Below are 21,325 nucleotides of genomic sequence, written 5' to 3'. Positions count from 1 at the left end.
GCCTGCAAAGTTAACCATAGCAGCAAGCACAGCAGCGACAGCAGCAGCAGCAACCAAAACAGCAGCAATGGCCGCTTTCCGCAGGGTGGCTGCGCTGGCGGGGAAAATGAACCTCCTGACGGCGACGAGAACCGAGCTGGTCGGTGGTCAGGCTGCCGCTGGAGGGAGAGCACGGAAGTGTCTGGCTGTCGGTATGTGTCTCGCAACGGGAGGCGCGGTGGCTCTTTACTTCTACAACGATTTGACGACCGTCGCCAGAGGCAGGAAGAGGATGAGGAGTCCCAGCATCAGCGGGCTACTGCCCTCCATCCCAACTGTAGAAGCCAAAGAGAAGGTAGGAGGCTGAGATAACCCGTGGCTGTGTGTTGTTACCGGTATTAAGGAGGATTTAGTGACACAAAGATGGAAAAAGTGTGGTCTTAAGTGTTGGCCTCGGTGTGAAAAACAGCGGAGAGGAGACGACTTTAAACCAGCGAAATGACACCGTAAGGCCTGCTTCTGTTTCCCAGCCAAGGTTGGGCTCTCAGTTTAAAATGTTTTTCCTGTCGGGTGGATAAAGTGTGTCATTCATTCCCAGCACTTTCAGTGGAAACTGTTCGCTCACTGTTTGGCTTCACTGCGGGACGATGTGCGCGCGCAGATGCAGGAACGGCGCTCTCCGCTCGAGCTGGTGCTGAAATGACAACAGCTGTGTGCCCACATCTGCCCACCACTCACTGCACTCAGTGGTGGAGTGCACGGAGTAAACCCACTAATTTTTCAGTCTGCACAGGGTATATGTATCGTATACCCACTTCTGAAAAACAACTGATTTGAATTGCAAAACCAAAGCATTATGCAACTTGTTACACCAGAGTTAGTAGGCCTACACTAGTACATTGCTTCTTAACCCCAACACTGCTAAGGAATAAGAAATAGTTGGCTCAAAGTGCATCACGATGTAGTTGTCTCAGCCTTTAGTCTGTTGGCTAGTTACAATTAAAATCTGCTCCTTTCTGTGCCTTTCTATGTTAATTTCATAACAATCCCTACTCCCTTAAAGGTCACATATTCTGAAAAATCCACTTCACCATGTTCCTCTAACTCTAATATGTGTCTCTAGTCTGTCTACAAACCCCCCAATGATGAGAAAAGTCCATCCTCTCCATCTTTTACCTGCTCCACCTTTCAGTGAATATGTGCTCAAACAGGCTGTTTGGAAATTTCCCTTCATGACATCACAAAGGGCAGTAACCCCTCCCCCAGGTGGGTGACACTCCCACAGCTAGGTGTTTGTTCTGCCCTCTGAGTCTGCCTTCTCTCCGTAAACAATAGGACATTGTTAGGACAGCGAGAAAGACCGAGACACCCGAGCCCTTCCAGAGAGGGGGCGTGGTCAGACAGACAGTTCATTTACATATTTAAAGGTACAGACACAGAAACAGCCTGTTCTGAGCAGGGCTGAAATAGAGGGATTTATAGGCATGATCAAATACAGGATCAGAGTGTATTTAGAACAAGAAACTTCACACGCATGTTTTAGGGATTTGGATGAAATGACAATATTGAGTATGTCAATCACTTTGCTAAAAACAGTCAAAACACACATTCACTGCATATGATCGAGCCCAGTATGACATACTTCTTTGCATGCATGTTGAAAACACAAGCAGCTAAACTAGCATAGTGGCTGTCGTTGAAGACAACTCAACATTACTTGTTTCATAATCTACATATGAACCAGGGCACAGAATATTAAAAATATGAAAAGCTTTGGGACAAGCAGACGACCACGCCTGAGTATCTCAGGCATTAGCTTAACAAAAACACACTCAGCAAACTTTAGTCACTCAGCAAGAAGAGCAACAGATGGCAAGAAATTAAAAAATGCTGTCACCAACTACATTGCAAAGGATATGTTGCCAATTTAAGCTGTCGAGAGAGATCAGGGCTTGACATTATAACTGGCCTGCTGGCCCAGATGAATGATTGACAGAGTCCGGGCCAGCTGATTGCACGTTCAGCTCCGGCCAGTTCAAATACTGCCTGAAAAAAAAATAGACAGTAACACGTTTTCAATTTCACAGCGCTTTCCTGTCATACCAGTGTTTTGTAAGTCATTTTTTTTAAACGTTACGCTAATAAACGCTACAGCATCAACGTATCATAAGCACTCGTTCGCATGCATGTGTGTCACAGTTGAAAGGCAGCCGACGGCATCAATGCTGTACCTCCCTACTCTCAAAATGTACACTTGCACACAGATCTTAGCGCAGGTTTTTTCTAATAAAAAACACGTTTGGTTAAACGTTTTTTAAAACCATCAGATCCCGACAAAAGCCGAGCTTAAATCAGCATTCAAAGAAAAACATCACCAGAAGAGTCGAGAGTGACAGCACAACATGACGAAAACAGAAGGGAGAAAAGTTTCAGCCACAGTGACAGACAGCTGGAGGAGCTGGAACATGCTGCAGCTAAATTTCCCCTTAAAGTTAAAGACTAGATCCTGGTAAAGATAAAAGTTATTCACAAAGCATCTTAGCCATTAAGAGAGCTCCTAAAGTAAAGATCTAAGGATGAAGAGTTTCTCACAGAGAAGAAAGAAGGAGAGAAAGGTGATCATAGATCATAACAATTCCAGCTCTATCACAGCCTCATATTAATATCAGTCAGATTAAAGGGATACTTCACCCGTTGAAACATGAATCTGTATTGACATTGGGTCATATACATAGATGTAGAAATGTGAAATAAATGTTGAAGTTTGTGCCTTCTTGGCCGAGAAAAGGCAGAAAGTGTCTTTTTGGCTCAGGTGGATGTGAGACACCAAATCCCAGAATGCACAGCACCGCAGGCCACATACGGCCGTTTACACAACTGATTCCGAGATTTCTTCCAGAAGGAATAAGCATCTTGGAAATTCCTGGCAGAAAACAGACTCTATGTCTGTGTCCATAGGCAAACAGTGAGAGCACCGACACTACCAGTCCGCCCCGGCTCCTCGTCCTCGAACAGGCAGGCGGCCAGCAATATAGCAATATAGCCCCGAGATAGTTGCTGCCGACAGACCGGTTTTGTTTCTCGGCTGCTGCGGCCAGTGGTCAGCGGCGGCCCCGGCGGGCAGCGGCTGAAGCAGCAGCCGTCTCGCCGCTATATGTATATTTTTTCGCCATTATCAGCTTTCTCCATAGAGCCTGTTAGCATAGCTTCCAAGCAATATGGCGGACGTTAAGTTTTGATTCTGGGAGTGAGTTCCCAACCAATGATTTGTGATTGGTCTGTAGCTTCAGTGGTTGAAAATATGAGGAACTAGCGTTGTAGTTTCACCCCGCTAACCACAACAGCTTCCAGTGATGCAAAAATCGTCATTTTGCGTCACTGGACACTCCTTTTCAGACTCAGAAATACAAAGATTTCAGTCAGGAATTCTGGTCATGGATTCAACAATTTATTGCACTTGTGGTTTGTACAGTTGTATTTGGCAATATTGGTTCTGCTCTTAGCTCTCAGCAGTGTCAGTGCAGCATTCCTAAGATCTTGCTGAGAGCGCATTTAAAGGTGACATATCATCCCCCTTCTCCACCTTTTCAAACAGTCCCCTGTGGTCTAAATGAAACATCTGTGCTGTGCTTTGGTCAAAATATAACATGAATCAAGCACCAGAGGTTTGTGACCCTGTATAAACCAGCTCTCTCAGAACGCTCCGTTTTGGTGTGTGTGTCTCTTTAAATGCAATGAGCCCCCCCTGAGTTTTCCCCGTAGACATCACTCCTCTGTAGAGAGAATAAAAATGGCCAACCTGCTCAAAAGTTTTGTTCTAGGCTGGGGGTGGAGTCCATGGATGGAGATACCAGGGGAGGGGAGGGGATTTTTTTTCTTTTTACCAGAATCCTACTGTGACATCACAAGAAAAGTAGATTAGAAACAGAGCATTTTTCTCTGTGTTGTAAGACCACAAACAAAGGACTGGATGGGTTTATTTCAAATTTTTTGGGTCAGTAGACACTCAGGTTACGTTCAGAAACACTGTAGAAGTGGATTTTTCATAATATGTCCCCTTTAATTCATGCAGAACAGAACCTGAATGTGCATGAAATGATATCGACATCTTACATACATAACAAGCAAGTGATTCATCCTAGAGTATAAAATGCGCTGACTGAAGCTGCTGGAGGTCGGGGTGGTGGAGGGAGAATTGCACAGCAGAGTTTAGGAGCAGAGTGGATGTGATGCAGGAGGAGTGAGAGGCAGAATGGTTTAAATAGACAGCCTTGTTGTCAGAGTGTGGTGATGATTGGTTAGAATCGGGGCGGTTCTCAGATCAGCTGATGGCCGCTTGTGGTCAGGGCAAACATATTCCGCCTGAACTAACACAGGGATCCATTTAACTAAGTAAATCCTGTAGGTCACTTTGAAATGTTTTACTGATCCTTACTCTGTTTGATCCTGATTCTTGCTCTGCAGATTTCACTGTTTTTGAATTGCATTTACTTGACCTCCATGAGAAGGCGAGCAGATATGAGCCTATTATGATCAGTAGAAACGTCCTGATTGAAGTTATTTTTCTTGGGCTCACAATCAAACTTGACTTACTTTGGATATCTGCTGAGTGTACTTGTGTTAAACTGGTCCATATGAGCACACTGAACTTCCTTTAAAGGGATATGCAACGTTACTTAAATATGTATCTGGGACACTGAAATAACAGCTGTTCTTTCAGGAACATTTAAATGAACTGATGGCATTGGTTAATCAGAACTCGTGGTTAGAAATCCTATCAGTGGTGTTAAGTATAATGTTGCTTCGTAAATGTAATGTTGGATGGAAGAGTTGATTGTCGGGACGCTGCGATAAGGGGAGCATTTGTTGCCAGTTTTAAGCACAGGAGCCCCAAAGGAAGAGCGATGGCCACTCAACTCAGGAACAGGATTATTCCAGTGGGAAAAGGAAAAACAGCCATCTGTTACTCTGTTAATTTATCCTGAAATAATTCTGAAGAATAAGGTTTAAAGATTGTGAAAACTCACCTGCAGGGAAACATATGTAAATTAAATCTCCAATTTATAAAAACCGTCAAATCTACAATCATATTTCAACCAAAACCACGATGTTTTCGCCGACAAACAAACAACGTCTTTTAACCATTTAAAAATTTACTGAACTCTCCTGATCCTAATAATCCTACAAACATGGGTCGCAATGATTTAAATCCAGTGAAAGTTTTGATCACATGACATCCATGAAGATCCACAGACTGCTTCATATTGACCTCTGCTGTTTCACTGACGTTTTGAGGACATCTCATAACAGCCAATCGGAGCCTGAGTTGAAAGGAGGTGCCTGCCCCTGTTCTGACGGCCAATTATATGCGACTGTGCCCATGACTGGCATCTCTTGCAGCCAATAAAATTCTCTAAACATGGATATGCTGCTTCTATCAATACTTGGGGGGGATATCTTCATGCACACACTAAGGAGAGGGATTTAAAGTAAGTTTGGTTTGAGGGATATTTATACCAAGATAAGCTCTGAGCCATGAATTATTTGGAGAAAACAGACAAATCTGTGTAAAATTAGACATTAAACATCCCCCATAAATCTGGAATGGAACGATCCTTGTGAGTCTGGCAGGCGGCCAAGGCTCTGGCCAACGAATCGACGAGTACTCGACCATATTGGGTCGCCCCTCTGGCAAACACCCGGCTGCCTGAGAGGAGATCACTACAACATCTGTTCTGCAGTCATGACAACATAAGCAGGCGACAAACACAAATTCAGTCGTAGCAGGTAGATAACATGGCATTGCAACTATACAAGAACACAAGTGTACCACACGGTCATTTGACATCTTCTCTATTTCATTACTTTGTATACCAAGACGTTGCATTCCTTTCTCCATCATGTTGTACAGCATGCGTGTGCACAGAGCTGCCTTTGCAGAACTTCATAAACTTAATTCATTAGCGTCAGCCGAAGCCATGGGCGTCTTTGCTCGTGCACTTGATTACAGTGCATTCCTATGAAGCCGAGTGCTCATCTCCTATTCATGCCTTCAAAAGCCCCCTCGGTGGAGGCAGCATCAAAGCTTTATGAATGAGTCTGTGCGCTCATTAGCATGTTAGCTGAGCTGAGCGGGAGCCTCGGCGCACTGGGCCCTGCAGCCAAACAGGTTTAAATTTGGAAACCTCTCTGCTAATTACGCCGCTCCATGCAGCACAATCTGTTGGCGTAGCAGCTTTCCTTCACTGCAGCTAATCAAGATGAAGCCCTGGCTCCTTACAGAGAGAGCGAGAGAAAAAGGAGAGCGAGATGGGAGAGATGCTAATTAAGTAGAAAGTAAGTGACAAAGTATGTGTGTGTGTGTGTGTGTGTGTGTGTGTGTGTGTGTGTGTGTGTGTGTGTGTGTGTGTGTGTGTGTGTGTGTGTGTGTGTGTGTGTGTGTGTGTGTGTGTGTGTGTGTGTGTGTGTGTGTGTGTGTGTGTGTGTGTGTGTGTGTGTGTGTGTGTGTGTGTGTGTTCGTGTTCGCGTGTGCCCCTGTTCTCCCGTTATAGCCCTGCGCCAGAGGTGCTTACTGTTTATAATCTCTGAGAGCTAAATGGAGAGAGTTGAAGCCAAGAATAGATGGGTTTCCTCATTACTGAGGTTCAAAAGCAGTGAAGAGGCAATTCAAGTTGAGATTCAGTACGAGAGGCAAGACACTGTCTCTGTGCAGAAAGCCACAGCTGGGAGAGTCACGTTCAAAAGAACATCCAAGTGAACCCCACAGTGAGTATTCCTGTGATACGTCTCTCAGTCTATAAAGGTAAAAAGTGATTAAAATATGTAGATATATATTTCCCAAAGGAGCAATATGTAACTCTGACCCCTAGCGTTTAAAATGGGTACTGCTGAGGCAACTGAGGTCCTTTGGAGTATGCAGGACTCTGCTCAGGACTTTTTTATGACACTGTGGTGGCGTCTGCACTTTTCTATGCAGTGGTCTGCTGGGGAGGAGGGAGCACAGAGAGAGACAGGAAGAGACTGAACAGACTGGTCAGGAGGGCCAGTTCTGTCTTGGACTGTCCTCTGGACTCTGTAGAGGAGGTGGGTGAGAGGAGGATGTTAGTGAAGCTGACATTCATCATGGACAACCCCTCTCACCCCCTGCATGACACTGTGGGGGCCCTGAGCAGCTCCTTCAGCAGCAGACTGAGACACCCACCCTGTAAGACAGAGCGCTACCGCAGGTCGTTCATCCCATCTGCCGTCAGACTGTTTAATCAGACTCTTTAACAGCATCACCACCTCATGCTACACACTGTGTGTGTTTTTTAATCATAAGTCTTTCCACAAGTGGAAATGCACATACCTGGTATTATTCTATTATTGTTTTTCTCTCTACCGTTATTTAACTGATGTACATATGTTTGATTTTTATTTTTATTTTTAATAATTTTTCCCTTTTTCCTGTTTTCTTGAGCTGCTTTAATACAAAAATTTCTCCCATAGGGGATCAATAAAGTTTTTCTTTATCTTTATCTTTATCTTTATCAGTCCAGATTCTAATCATTGTAGAGAGCTGTCTCTCCCCCCCTCCTCTCTAGAGTCGATGCTCACACAGGTTGCCATGTGGTGGACACTGAAGCTTCAGTGTTTATCCAGCTCTGCATCGGTCTGTAAACCTTTCTGTGTTCTAACCTCTCTCCATTTTTCAAAAGCATCTCCAATATTGATCCTAGTTTGAGCACGTTTCTGCTCGTGGAGCTTATTAGAAACATGCAGAGGCTTTTTAGGTCGGGTACAATCACTTCTATCTGAACCAGTTCTCTTGCCCGCTTCCATCGCTGCAACACCTGTTGGTTTGACCTGATAACTGCTCTCATATCTGGCAAACCGAGGGGCGTCCAAAACGGCCATGTGGTGGTCGCCTTAAAACTGCCTACCTTCTCTGGTCCAAACAAATCCAGAGCATTCAGGACCAGAATCTAAAGTTAGAAGGAGGACATACTGGCTGCTGCATTGTTGTCAGAGAAGCCAGCACTTCAACATAGCATGTTTCCTTAATGTCTGATCATATAGTAAGGTCACTTTATCATTTCACTCACTACACATCTCACTGATTGCTCTTTTTACTGACTGTGCAGAGGTAATCAGAAGGCTGCTTTGTTCATCTTAAATCTCATATTACCTAAACAATATTTTACATGATTCTACATTTCCTCAAAGTGAATAACATTTCTTTTATGTTTTGCATTTTTCTGTCTGCAGGCTCGTCCCTTTGACTTTGAGGATGGGGACGTGTACATGTCGTCCCACGAGCATCGCTTCCGCACGTTCAGCTCTGTGGAGTACGACGGGCAGCTGTACATGACCCCACAGAACTTCATCGAGTCGGTCACCATGAGCGAACCAAGAAGTAAGGCACAAAAAGGACCTCTCACTGTATTGTGTATTTCTAGTTTTTGAAGCAAAGCTGTGATCTAAAATTGACATTCCAATAATGACATAGATTGAGGTGTGAGGTAAATCTTCTCTCTTTTTTTTTTTTTTACTGAAACAAAGTCTTAGAACACTTAGAAATCCTGAGTCTGAACAGGTCTCTGCTGTTTCTGTCAGCCTGCTGCCAGTAGTAACAGATTAGTCCTGGCCGGCCTCATAGCAGATGGCTCTCAACTATTGTTTAGTCTGAGGTTAATGTTAGTCACACACACACACACACAAAGACACACACCTGATACACTTTGTGACTCGTCCAGCGTCCATTTATGCTTTCTCTCAACGATTAAACCATCCTAACCCGACACTTTAGGAATTATTCCCTTTAAGTGGTTTGAATTGTTCTCAAAGGTTGAAATGATCAAAAACACCTGTGCACGCACTGTTCTCTCCTGCAGCTAATGGGTGATAGGTGCGTGCAAACCGTGCACCTGTATGTGTGTGTTTACATCTGCCCCGGCTCACTGACACACGATACAGCAGCACATAACCTCTCAGCGGCCGACATCCTCTGATGCCTTCTTTGAAGTTGAATTAGATGAACTTTGTTGTATAAAACAGAACAAAAGTAGTATCTGCTTTTACGGGGACATTCCACAAACTACAAAGACGAGCACAGGGCACTTTAGACGCTACAAATGGGCCTGTGATGATGACAGTGTATATACAGTGTGTGTGTGTGTGTGTGTGTGTGTGTGTGTGTGTGTGTGTGTGTGTGTGTGTGTGTGTGTGCCTGTTGTGACAGTACCAAGCACATTAAGACCCGTTCCTAGATCATACAGATGCTATCTGACCGAGCCCACCCAAACTCTCTTCTTCTCTTCCCCTCCTCCTTCTTCTTCTTCTCTCCTCTTTTGTCTCGTTCCCGGCAGACAAGAGGCCCTGGAGGTCCCTGACCAAACAGGTGGGAGACACACTCTTAATGCCTCTGTGGCTGGCATCTGTTGCATGTTACATCTGTAGCAGTCCTTGTAAACCCTGCACAGTCAAATCTGGACTTTGCAGCACATGATCAGAGGCTGTTCTGTGTGTAGCAGCAGTTTTACATGTAGCGTTAGAATATTATCGCATATCCTGATTTCAAAAACAGAGATAAGGCCTCATCCTGATAGTGAGAAATCTGATTTTGCTACCTGGAGAACTCTGAAAGAAAACAGGAAACTGTGACACTTCAAAGAGCCTGCGCAGGCGTGGCCTCAGCTAAGTGGTTTAAAGGTTTAGTTTTTCAAATTCAAGACAAAGGTTCAGTGTAAGGGGGAAACAAAAACACACACATGGGAGATTTCAAACATCAGTGCTGAAGGTCAATAGAGTGAGTTCAAGGGAGTGCAGACTTTCAAAAAGGAGTGATTGGGTGAATTCAATGTAACCAACGAGTGACAGAGTGCAACCAATCAAGGGGCAGGAAAGGAGAAGTAATGTAGGTGAAGAAGGGAAGTGAGAGCAATCCTTAAACCCTTGCTGCATGTAGTGATTTACGAGGGGAGAGGGTTCATCTTTATGTTTTTAATATGTTTTGGTGTCTTCATCTTCCTACCGTAGTGTCATGCATCACGTATGTTGTGCTGTTTTTTGTCGTTCCTCTGTTTCATTTTCCAATATTTGCACACAGCTTTTGTCCTCACTTTGCTTCTAAATCCTCGCTTTGAAACAAGACGCACTCTCCATCTCAACATCTTCACTTGATACTGCCGTGTCTGTACTGTCTTCCTGTTCTGCTCCTGACTTCAAACAACAGAGGCCAAAAGTAAATAGCACCCTCTGCTGGTGAAAACATTTGAGAACTGCTGTATTTATTTTGTCCCATTGATTTGAATCGTCCCCCATCTGTTAGCGATGAACGCTGATATAGCGCAATATACAAACAAAAGGGGAACCTCCTAATTAAACATGCAGTGTTTTCGGACCAAACAGTTCTGGGTCCTTGTTGAAGATGAACTATCCATTAGAGAGTTCCCTGAATACTGCAAAGCATGGGAACTTTATTTTGTGTCTGCATTTGCACCGCCTTGGTACTAACTCTGAAGCAGGAGCTCAAAAGGTTCCTCTTAACCCAGTTCAACAAACTAAAATAGTTCATAGTTCCTGTGGTGTGGAATGAATAAAAAAAAAGAGGATGGTTTCCAACCGTTCCTAGAACTATGAGGATGTTTCTGCGTTCCGAAAAAGTCTATTGCTTCAAGCTAGGGATGCATCTGTTCATCATCTCTATCTGCTGATATCGACCTCGAAGAGAATTACATTTAATAGCAGAATATCTGACTTGTGCCGCTCCAATCGATAGTTTCTAGGAAAATGTTTTCCTCCTGCATCTTCATGGCATGTTGTCCTCTCTCTCTCTCTCTCTCTCTATCCATCTCTCTCTCCCTCTCATGCTTTGTATATTTGTTGTTGTGTGATGCACGTCGAACGAGTCATTTTAAAATGTTGTGTTTTTGTGCATGCTCATCAGGAGCTGGAGAAGATTTTGACAGATACTCCGCCCGTATGGAGAGGATCCTCCAAACTGTTCCGCAACCTGAGAGAACGAGGTGAGAGAGTGCACACACACACACACCTATAAGCTAAAAAAAAGCAGGTATAATAGCAAACACTAACATAAATGCAAACACTTTAGGTTACTCTCTCAGCTCCACAGCGTACCTGCTTATGTGTGACTACACAGTGCTTGTGAGCGTGTGCGTGTGCGTGTGCGTGTGCGTGTGTGTGTGTGTGTGTGTGTCACTGTAGGTGTCTCTAATCCGGGGTTGGAGTCATGCTGTCCTTCCTTAGAGCCAAACAACCTGCTGAAAGAACTAAAAATAAAAATCTCCTCCTCTCCTTTCCTCTCCTCTTCTTTCCTCTTCTTTCCTCTTCTTTCCTCTCCTCTCCTCTCATCTCCTCCTTCCTCTCCTGCCTGTCCTGTCTTGTCCTCTCCTCTCCTTCTTCCTCTCCTCTCCTCATATTAAATCAGAACATTTTAATCAGCACTAAATTGACGATCAACTCTACCACTGAGTAACAGTCTATCTCGACCAGAAAGTCGTTGGACACGCCCTACACGTTGCACCATGGGCTTTACACCGTGCTCGTTGGATCGTACAAATACGGCCAAAGAAGTGTGAAAGGGAATAACTTTGTATAAGAGACAAAAGAGAGAACGATTGTAAACCTTTACTGAGTCTTCAAGACGAAGAAGACATTGTATTTATATACACTGCAGGTCTGTTCAAAGTATTGTTGGAATATTGCCAAGACCACACACACACACACACACACACACACACACACACACACACACACACACACACACACACACACTCGTCAATCCCTCTCTAATATACCTTTTCGTTTATATTTCCTCCAAACCTCTCATTTCCTCTTTTACAAGTTTATTCACAGTTTTCTGTGTGTGTGTGAGTGTGTGTGAGTGTGTGTGTGTGTGTGTGTGTGCGTGTGTGTGTGTGTGTTTGTGTGTCTGCTGATGTCAGTACATGCTCGTCTCTTCATGCCATGATGAGCGAGGACAGTTAAAATCCTTGGGATGACTTAGGATTTCTGAGAATGACAAAGGAATGCACGGAGCTGCCAGAACAATGTTGACTGTGTGTGTGTGTGTGTGCTTCTGTGTGTGTGTCTGTAGTGTGTGTGTGTGTGTGTGTGTGTGTGTGTGTGTGGCTGTGTGTGGCTGTGTGTGTGTGTGTGTGTGTGTGTGTGTTTGTGGCTGTGTGTGTGTGTGGCTGTGTGTGTGTGTGTGTGTGTGTGTGTGTGTGTGTGTGTGTGTTTGTGTGTGTGTGTGGGTTGTAGGCTAAGTAGCTTGATCCTTGCTGCTGCCTGTGTTGCTTTATGATTACGCTGCCTTAACATAGGTGTTAATAAATGTTCAAATAAAAAATGTCGCTATGCATTAAGCTAACATCTTACTAGGGTATTAAACTGTGGTTACTTTCCTTCCTGTTTGAATTCAGCCGTGCTTTTATTCTGAAATACAGTAAGGCCTATCTGGTAGATGGAAGGTTAGGACAGGAAGTTAAGCACAGAAACAGGAAGTGGTTAGGGATCCCAAACTGATGTCAAACAGCTCAAATGAATGGTAACAAAGGTCAATGTGTGATGTCATGAGGTCAATGTGTGATGTCATCAGGTGAATATTACTTTGGACTCGTCAGCTGAGCTGTCTGCGAGTTTGTTAAAGTGAAATGTGACATTTAACGATGCAGCAGTGTCCTTCTTTTACATCACTGAGACTACAGAGAGACACTGAGGACGACTATCTACGGTGAGCCTGAAGGGACAAAATACCATGAAAGTATTTATAACCAAACGTTGGTTCAAACTCAAGAGTCTTCCAGCATTTTTTGTCAATGTAAATGAGACTCAACCTCATATCGGGTGGACCTACAGTAGTACTTGTATTTTTGTTGCCATGGTGATATAAGAACAGGTGTCAATATTGTTTGATTTGAATTGTACACGTTTAATAATCTCTTATTGTGACAACACTACTTCTTAAAAGTTCTTATCATGAAGGAGTGAAACACAAACTGAAGTATCCCACAGCTGGTCTCGTACAGAGTTTCTCCCACGTTAACATGTGTGTTGAAATCTGTGAATCCAGCTCGTTATGAAGCGTTGATCACTGAGACTTGGTGAGTGTAAACATGGTGAATGTATTTGAGAAACCCGAGACGTGTCAGAGTGTATCTCCTGGTGTTTGCACAGCTCGGGCTACATGCAGAAGAGTTCCAAACCAGCTCCTCGACACAAAACAGTCGAGCATCATGAAAACACAAAAACTCACACAGGCCTTGACTGGTGTCATGTTCACCTTCACACACACACACACACACACACACACACACACACACACACACACACACACATGCATGAGAAAGCAGTCTCCCGTAACACTCAAGCGAGTCACCCTGAACTATCTAAGCGATCAGACAGAAAGCGAAACAGAGGGAGAGAGGGATGAGATGGAGCTACAAAGATTCCTAAATGGGCCTGAGGCAAGAAAGGATCATCTCCTGAAACATTTTTCACTTGCTTATCCAAACACAGAGACACACACACACACACACACACACACACACACACACACACTGTCCCACCAGCCAGGGTCTTTACTTTGGACACTCGGGGTGTAGAAAAAGAAACGGTGTGTGGCCAAATGGCTCTTGGCGGCTCGGCTCGAGAAGACACATTTTAAGATGCTATCTTCATGAAAGGAAGGATTATGTGTGTGAGTGTGTGTCAGGAGGCCCACGCTCTTTGAACATCTGTAAACACTGTGTGTGTGTGTGTGTGTGTGTGTTGAATGTGACCTTTTCTTTAACTCCCTGTGTCTTGGTTTTATTACAGGCATCATCTCGTACACAGAGTACCTGTTCCTGCTCTGCATCCTGACAAGTGAGTCTCTCTCCTCGCAGCCTCCTTCACTTCATGTTTTACTCTCTTCTTCTTCTTGATTTCTCGTTTCACTTTCTCGTTTCGCAGTTTTGCGGCGCGTATTTCAGAAGAACAAGGTTAGCTGAGGTACATGATAGAAACTAAACTTCGGCCCACCCAGAACTTAACAAGAGGCAATTATGACTGCTGGGTTTCCCCTTCCCCTTGGGGTAACACAGACGTTAAAGAGAAGACTACCTCCACTTACACTCTGAAAACTTAAACGGAGACAGGAATGTGAGGCTTACTGCCGTATCAGTCAAGTCACATTCATTTTCTTATTAGACTCTGAATAGTTTCCTAAATGTTGACCAGGTCTGCCTCTGTTTACCCTGGAGTTACTGTTTCCCTTCTGCTAAGCGCTCTTTTTTAAATACAGAAAAAATAGAATTTAACACTTCTAAACAGTTAGCCAGAGAAATCCTTCATTTTAGAGTTTTAACCGGCCTTGCCTTGTTTTGGCCTTCGCCATGACAGACACCGCATGTTAATCGTTGCCGTGGAAACACCAGATGTTACGTTTAAGAAGGCGTGAGCTGCTGCTGAAAGCTGCGTGCTGCTGCTGAAAGCTGCCGTACTGTTGCTGTATGTGCTGCCGTGATTAAAACGTCATGTAGATTATACTTGGATACATTAGCTCGTCTGTAAACATATTCTCTTCCTCAGGTCGGTTTCACCCGGTCGTCATGACTACGGTCGACTCGACGTCATCTTATGTTATTGTTTTAATTGAGATCCCCCTGGTGGTGAAATCTACATACTGCGCATTTAAAGGTCTCACATTCTCCTCATCGTCAACCAGTGTAAATAAGTCTCTAATATAAACCCCTCTATTTCAACCCTGCTCAGAACAGGCTGTTTCTGTGTCTGTACCTTTAAATATGTAAATGAGCTGTGTCTGACCATGCCCCCTCTCTGGAAGGGCTTGGATGTCTCTGGCTTTCTCGCTCCATGTCCTATTGTTTACGGTGAGAAGGCAGACTCAGAGGGCAGAAGCTGGTTGATGTTACTCCCTCCTCACTGACCAATCAAAATCAAGAAGGGGCGTGGCTTCTGATACCAGCTTTGTCAACAACAATGTCAAATGAGGAGCTAATCTGACTCGTCTACTTGAGGGTCCAATTTCCAGGTGTAGAGCAACTTTGGGTTAAGAGCCATCACTCATGTGGCTGCAGGAGCTGGGGATCGACCCCCGACCTTCCGTCTGAGAGACGACCGACTCTACCTCTATGTGGACAGTTTTAGTTTTGTAGCTCTCTGCAGCAAACGTCTCTGTTCTGGTATTTTCATATTAATTTGACCAAGCTGAAACTCATTTTGAAGGATCACCAGCTTCACACGATCGATAAGAATCAGGTTGAATGGTGCAGAAAAATCCAATATCAGCTGTAGCTTGTATTCCATATGGATTCATCTGCCTCGTCTCCCACATGTTTCGCCTATGCCCCTTTTTCACAATGCTATTTCTGGATTTAGAAATCGCTCAACGCGCGCACACACACACACACACACACACACACACACACACACACACACACACACACACACACACACACACACACACACACACACACACACACACACACACACACACACACACACACACACACACACACACACACACACACACATACACACACACACACACTCACCCTATGTGCTCTCCTCTCTGTTCTCCAGAACCCCACGCTGGCTTTAAGATTGCCTTCAATATGTTTGATGCGGACGGCAACCAGATGGTGGACAAGAGGGAGTTCATGGTGGTGAGTCTCTGATCCTGAGAGAAAATCTATCCCATCATTTTATTTTTCAGTGAATTTCTTAGTTTAGATAGACCTGCACGTTGACTGCTGCTCATCAAAACTCTTGTACTGTTCCAGGATATAAACTCCTATAATGAAGTGTTTACTATCGTGCTGTATATATAGTGTACGATAGTTCATATATCTATGAACACTTATAACAGAATCATTTCAAAATAACAGTAATCATTTCATCTTGATTATCTTGTTTTCATGACTTTGCTTGTAGCAGAAAGAGACTACAAGTAAGGCTTTCACGCCTGCAAAAAACTCCTAATATTTCCAGGCTTAGCGTCATGTGTGAACACAAACAGCTGAATGTTTCTCTCTGACTTTTTTTCTGAGTTTCTCCTCCAGCCTCCTCGTATTTATCCTGCAGAAAGTCAGAGTGAGCTGATGTGAGAACGCAGCAGGATATAATCAGGAGAATTCACCTGGAGTGAGTGGGAGGGGGTGTTGACGTTTATTCCCTGTGAAAAAAATTATGAAAAAGTTTATTCCCTGACATTATCTCGATATTTTCAGGAGTGCAGATGTTAAAACGACATATGTCATTTATTAAAATTATTATATTATTTAAAAAAATGGTGCTGCCCTAAAACGATAGGTCCCTTCAAATGCCAAACTGGCAAACCGACACTCTCTTCATGACTTTGACAAAGTCATCAAAGACCATGTTGCCCCGATGAGCGAATGGTTGTGTGAGTTTAAACTTTTAAACTTCACGCTGAACTTTGAGTTTACGGTTTGATCTCTTGTTTCAGCTTCAGGAGATCTTCCGTAAGAAAAATGAGAAGAAAGGGCGGAGAGGAGATGCTGAGAAGTCGGCACAGTTGGTAAGAAAGCTGGTAACTGAGGCAGAGGGGTTAGTTTATGTGTGAGGAGAGACCTGTGTGTGTGAATGGATGGAGACTGTAATTACACTGCTAATAACCACTGTTACAGCTAAAAGTAAAAACATGGATTTTATGTCTGTATGTACATGGACGTCAGTTGTGCTGCTTTCATCTGAGTGGAGAAGTTAAAATACAAAGAATATTCTGAATGTCAACAATAAAGAGGAAACGTTACTCTGGAGTAATTTTTCAACATCCATGAGTATAATGTGGCACCGCATCTCTTTTGTTGTTACTTAAAGGAGCAATATGTAACTGTGACACCTCGTGTTTAAAATGGGTACTGCAGTCCAAATTCTAGACATTGTAGAGAGCTGTCCCCCCCCCCCCCCCCCTCCTCTCTAGAGTTGATGCTCACACAGGTTGCCATGTGGTGGACACTGAAGCGACGTTGGTGTTAAAACATCAAATTTGTTCTTCTTAACATTTTGAAATATAATGTCTAGACGTCAAAAAATAACCCCTTAACAAGTACATTTTTTACATCTCAAAGGCCCAATCAGTAAGATCTGCTAAATGATAAAGTGACCTTACTATCTGATCAGACATTAAGGAAACATGCTATGTTGAAGTGCTGGCTTTTCTGACAACAATGCAGCAGCCAGTATGTCCTCCTTCTAACTTTAGATTCTGGTCCTGAATGCTCTGGATTTGTTTGGACCAGAGAAGGTAGGCGGTTTTAAGACACCCCCACACGGCTGTTATGGACGCCTCTCGGTTTGCCAGATATGAGAGCAGTTATCAGGTCAAACCAACAGGTGTTGCAGTGATGGAAGCAGCAAGAGAAGTGGTTCAGATAGAAGTGATTGTACCTAAAAAGCCTCTGCATGTTTCTAATAAGCTCCACGAGCAGAAACGTGCTCAAACTAGGATCAATATTGGAGATGCTGTTGAAAAATGGAGAGAGGTTAGAACACAGAAAGGTTTACAGACCGATGCAGAGCTGGCTAAACACTGAAGCTTCAGTGTCCACCACATGGCAACCTGCGTGAGCATTGACTCTAGAGAGGAGGGGGCGGGGAGAGACAGTTCTCTCTAATGTTCCCATTTTAAACACTAGGTGACAGAGTTACATATTGCTCCTTTAAGATGAACATATTTTACGTTTTAACACCAATAGAGGTTTTGAGCCTTTCCGCTTCCCATAGTTAGTTGTCACACTTTAACCTCATGTTATATGAAAGTAAACTACCATCAATCCATTATTCCATCCCTGACTATCTTTTCTGTTTGGATGAGCTCTTATTTGTTCTTGCTGATAACTGTTGTCACAGTATTGGTTCCATAATGCTGGTTAGATGATAGTTATTGTAATGTTTAATGACCTGTTCTGTGTCTCACCTGCTCTCCTTTTATAGTCTCTTCATCGTGCTTTTGTATGTGAATCTGTGCCTCGTTATCTGTGCTGTGTTGTGGTCAGTGTTGTAGCTTTGCTGTCCAATTGTTCCTTTACACCACAACATGTTTAATGACTCTTGTGTAATGATAACAAGGCTGCTTGCAGGGCACATACAAACACGTACAGCGTATGTTTTAATTTGAAAAGAATAGTCCGTTACATCTACAGAATACTTACCAACGTGTATAGATCTAGACGAAATAAGTCAAAAGTATTCCTGACTTCAGAATTTCAAATACTGGTCGCTTGTGGGTGGATGGTCCTCAAAGGTTCTACATCAACATCACTGGGATTTGCCATAGATTCAAAACAAAGTTGCACAAATTAATAGAAAAACACATTCTTATTTCAAAATAAAAGCTGGACCACTGTGTAATATCTAAATAAAAAGAGAATGTGATGATTTGCAAAAAAAACTAGAGATATCTGCTTGTCTTTGGAAAGATAGATGATGGCAGCAACATGTTGGGACAGTGTCAACAAAAGAAAATGTGTGAAACGCTTATAAAACAAACTTCCAAACTCTGCTCGATCTGCAGAGTCCCTTCTGCATCTTTAAGAAAAAGCTGAAGACCCAGCTCTTTATGAACACCTACGACCTTACTGATACTGATGATGATGATATTTAGGACGGTTTTGATTCTAATTAGCGTCTCAGGAACAGCTCTCAGGAACAGCTGTCGATGTTGTCGATTGATGATATATTGACTTGGTGGAAATGCTGACAACAATGGAACCAGACAACTTATTATCCAGGGAATGGCTTGCTTATTTCTGAAAGACAACGCCCACAGCGTAAAATACGACAAAGGAGACACTGAAGTGTTGAACAACTGAAATCCTACATTTAACAATATGGTGGTAAAACAATCCACTTTCAAAATCAAAGAAATGTGTCTTCTCAGTTCCTAAAATGCTTACGCTTAGTTTAGTTGAAAGTACAAAGTGATGCAATATTGTGGTAAACAACCTGTCCCGACTTTTTTTGGAACATGCATCAAATTCAAAATGGTGGAAATGTTTCAGTTTCAACATTTGATTTGTCGTCTTTTTGCTGTTATCAATCGAATAACGGGCTAAAACATTCTGCAAATCATCACATTCTGTTTTTATTGACATTTCACACAAAGTCCGGACATTTTAGGGAATGGGGTTGTAGTTGTTTTTCTAATACTTCTTAAATAGAGTTTAACGATTAACAATGCGAGCTAACAGAGCCAACAGGCTAGCTGACTAATGAGAGGCTGTGAGCTGTGGTGGCAGCGGAAGCTGAGGTGGAGGTAATGACAGTGGAGCGTAATGTGGCTGACCTTGTATTTACACAGAGCAGTCTTTCATCAGCCTGGTTGTCAGACGGACAGGACAGACGAATCACACGATTGAAGGGGGACAGTGTAGACAAAAAGGAGAAAAAACAAGGACGTTAAAAATGTAATTAATCGTCTTAAAACAAAAACATGGGAGATCAAAAAAGCAGATAATTGAAGAGAACCCAAATGTTGGTATTGTAACAAGCCAGCAGAAACCTGATCAGATAAGCTGTAAACATGAGGAGGAGATAAAATCAAAGGGACAACAAACAGGTGAGAGAGGCCCAAATAAGACGACACAGGTCAGCACAGAGAACAAAAGTCGAGGGACAAAGTGGGCGGGGAGAGAAGCAGTTCGGGAAATGCATTTAGTGGAAAAGAGAGAAGCAGTATTTAGAGAGGGATGTGTTTACTCAACAGATTAGTCACCATTATACCTCTTTGCTTTTGTCTGGAGGAGGAGGGACTGACTGAAAGGCTGAGGAGGAGGAGGCAGGGAAGCAAAGAGCACATCACCTTTATGTTTGTCAGGTGAAGGAGGTAATGACGGGTTGAGTGAGGAGAAAGGAAATCAGAGAAACCAGAGCAGGGGCAGAAAGAAGGAAAAACACCCAGAGAGAAGGGGATAGGTAGGAAGAAGAAGGGGGGTTATCTGTTTTTACCCTGTGAGGTGTGAGTGACCGACAGTCTAAGGAGCGACGACGAGCTCTTCCTCCGACGTATTACTCACAGAGAGGGAGGGTGAGAGGAAGACTGTTTAGTGTTTACATCAGTAATTACTGTTTTTACCTTCAGCTTTGTGATCAAAGTCTGTTAAAGCTCTCACACACACACACAGATGGACAAATATACAGATGTTTACACCAGGTGTTGGCTCGTGCCTGGTGGGCGTGGTTAACATTACGTCTTTGTGGGGATGATGAGCTCACGCTGCTGCCACACTTCCAGGAATGATGAGCTTGTTATGATCAGGTTGGTATTATGTCTACCTGATGTTACACTGACGGGCTCTTACAAGGGTTGTTATTTATTTATTTACTTAATATCAAGACAGCTTTACGCCTGGCCTAAGTGCTGCATAAAAACTGATGACCAGACAAATATGCAGATTTATTCTAGAAAACAAACTCCAGGGAGGACGAATGCCAATTTAACAAACAAAACTTATTTTCCTCTAACCAAACTATCTCACCTCTAATATATTAATAGAAATAAATCATTTACATCTAACCGCCTTTCAGCACAAAAAATAGAAACAGGAGAAAATCTGAATCTGAATCAACCAAACCACAGCAAGCAAACTAAACCAGTCAAACCAGACCAACATATCAAACCAGACCAACTAAACCAAACCAAACCATCTAATCCCGACCAACCATCAAACCAGACCAACTAAACCAACCAAACCAGACCAACCTATCAAATCAGACCAGCTAAACCAAACCAAACAGTCAACCAAACCAACTAAACCAATCAAACAAAACAACTGGCAAACCAGCTAAACAAGCTAACACAAACATGCACATGAACTACTAAAGTTCCTCTTTTTTTCTAAAAGTAAATCTCTAATCACATATCCATTTACAGAAGGAGAACAAAGATTGATTTTAGGCGTCTCTGCTTTTTCTTTTACTTAATCATTCATAACCACAGAAAAACAAAGCATGAGAAGAAACAGTATAATTCCTATAATATGGAGATAGGAGGGACGAAAGGCAGAGACCCAACACACCTGGATGCTGTCTAGATGTATGAACAGATCGTGTGTCATAAAGACGTCAGTGCTGCGTCACTTTAAAGATAAAAGGAAGAAAGTATTTTTTTCCTTTTTGTCAGAAATCAAAGGCTTAATGAAGAGACCTTAAGTGAGACAGAAAATAAGATGCTGACATGACACGTCTGTAATGGTTTCAGTGTGTCTGGGTTTAGAAGTATGATAAGTCCCAGATCAAAGAGAGGACCACAAAGTGAACCAGAAACCGTCCGGAATTATGGCGGTCCAAAAACTGATAGATGACAGCTGGAACATCTACA

The 21,325-nt window shown here is 43.2% G+C and overlaps 1 protein-coding gene across 1 annotated transcript in view; it reads left to right on the top strand.

Annotated features, from left to right (window-relative positions):
- micu3a (mitochondrial calcium uptake family, member 3a) overlaps positions 1-21,325 on the top strand; it is a 33,685-nt gene continuing 12,360 nt past the window's right edge. Inside the window, exons 1-7 of the mRNA XM_065954307.1 lie at positions 1-334; positions 8,227-8,374; positions 9,327-9,358; positions 10,907-10,985; positions 13,798-13,845; positions 15,565-15,647; positions 16,451-16,522. Of these exons, the coding sequence (XP_065810379.1) occupies positions 68-334; positions 8,227-8,374; positions 9,327-9,358; positions 10,907-10,985; positions 13,798-13,845; positions 15,565-15,647; positions 16,451-16,522 (729 nt within the window). The 5' untranslated portion in view covers positions 1-67. The remainder of the gene's footprint in view (positions 335-8,226; positions 8,375-9,326; positions 9,359-10,906; positions 10,986-13,797; positions 13,846-15,564; positions 15,648-16,450; positions 16,523-21,325) is intronic.

Source organism: Labrus bergylta, chromosome 1, assembly GCF_963930695.1.
Source record: "Labrus bergylta chromosome 1, fLabBer1.1, whole genome shotgun sequence".
Taxonomy (NCBI): Eukaryota; Metazoa; Chordata; class Actinopteri; order Labriformes; family Labridae; genus Labrus; species Labrus bergylta.
The sequence above is the reverse complement of the archived record's forward strand: the minus strand, read 5'-3'. Positions and strand labels throughout refer to the sequence as shown.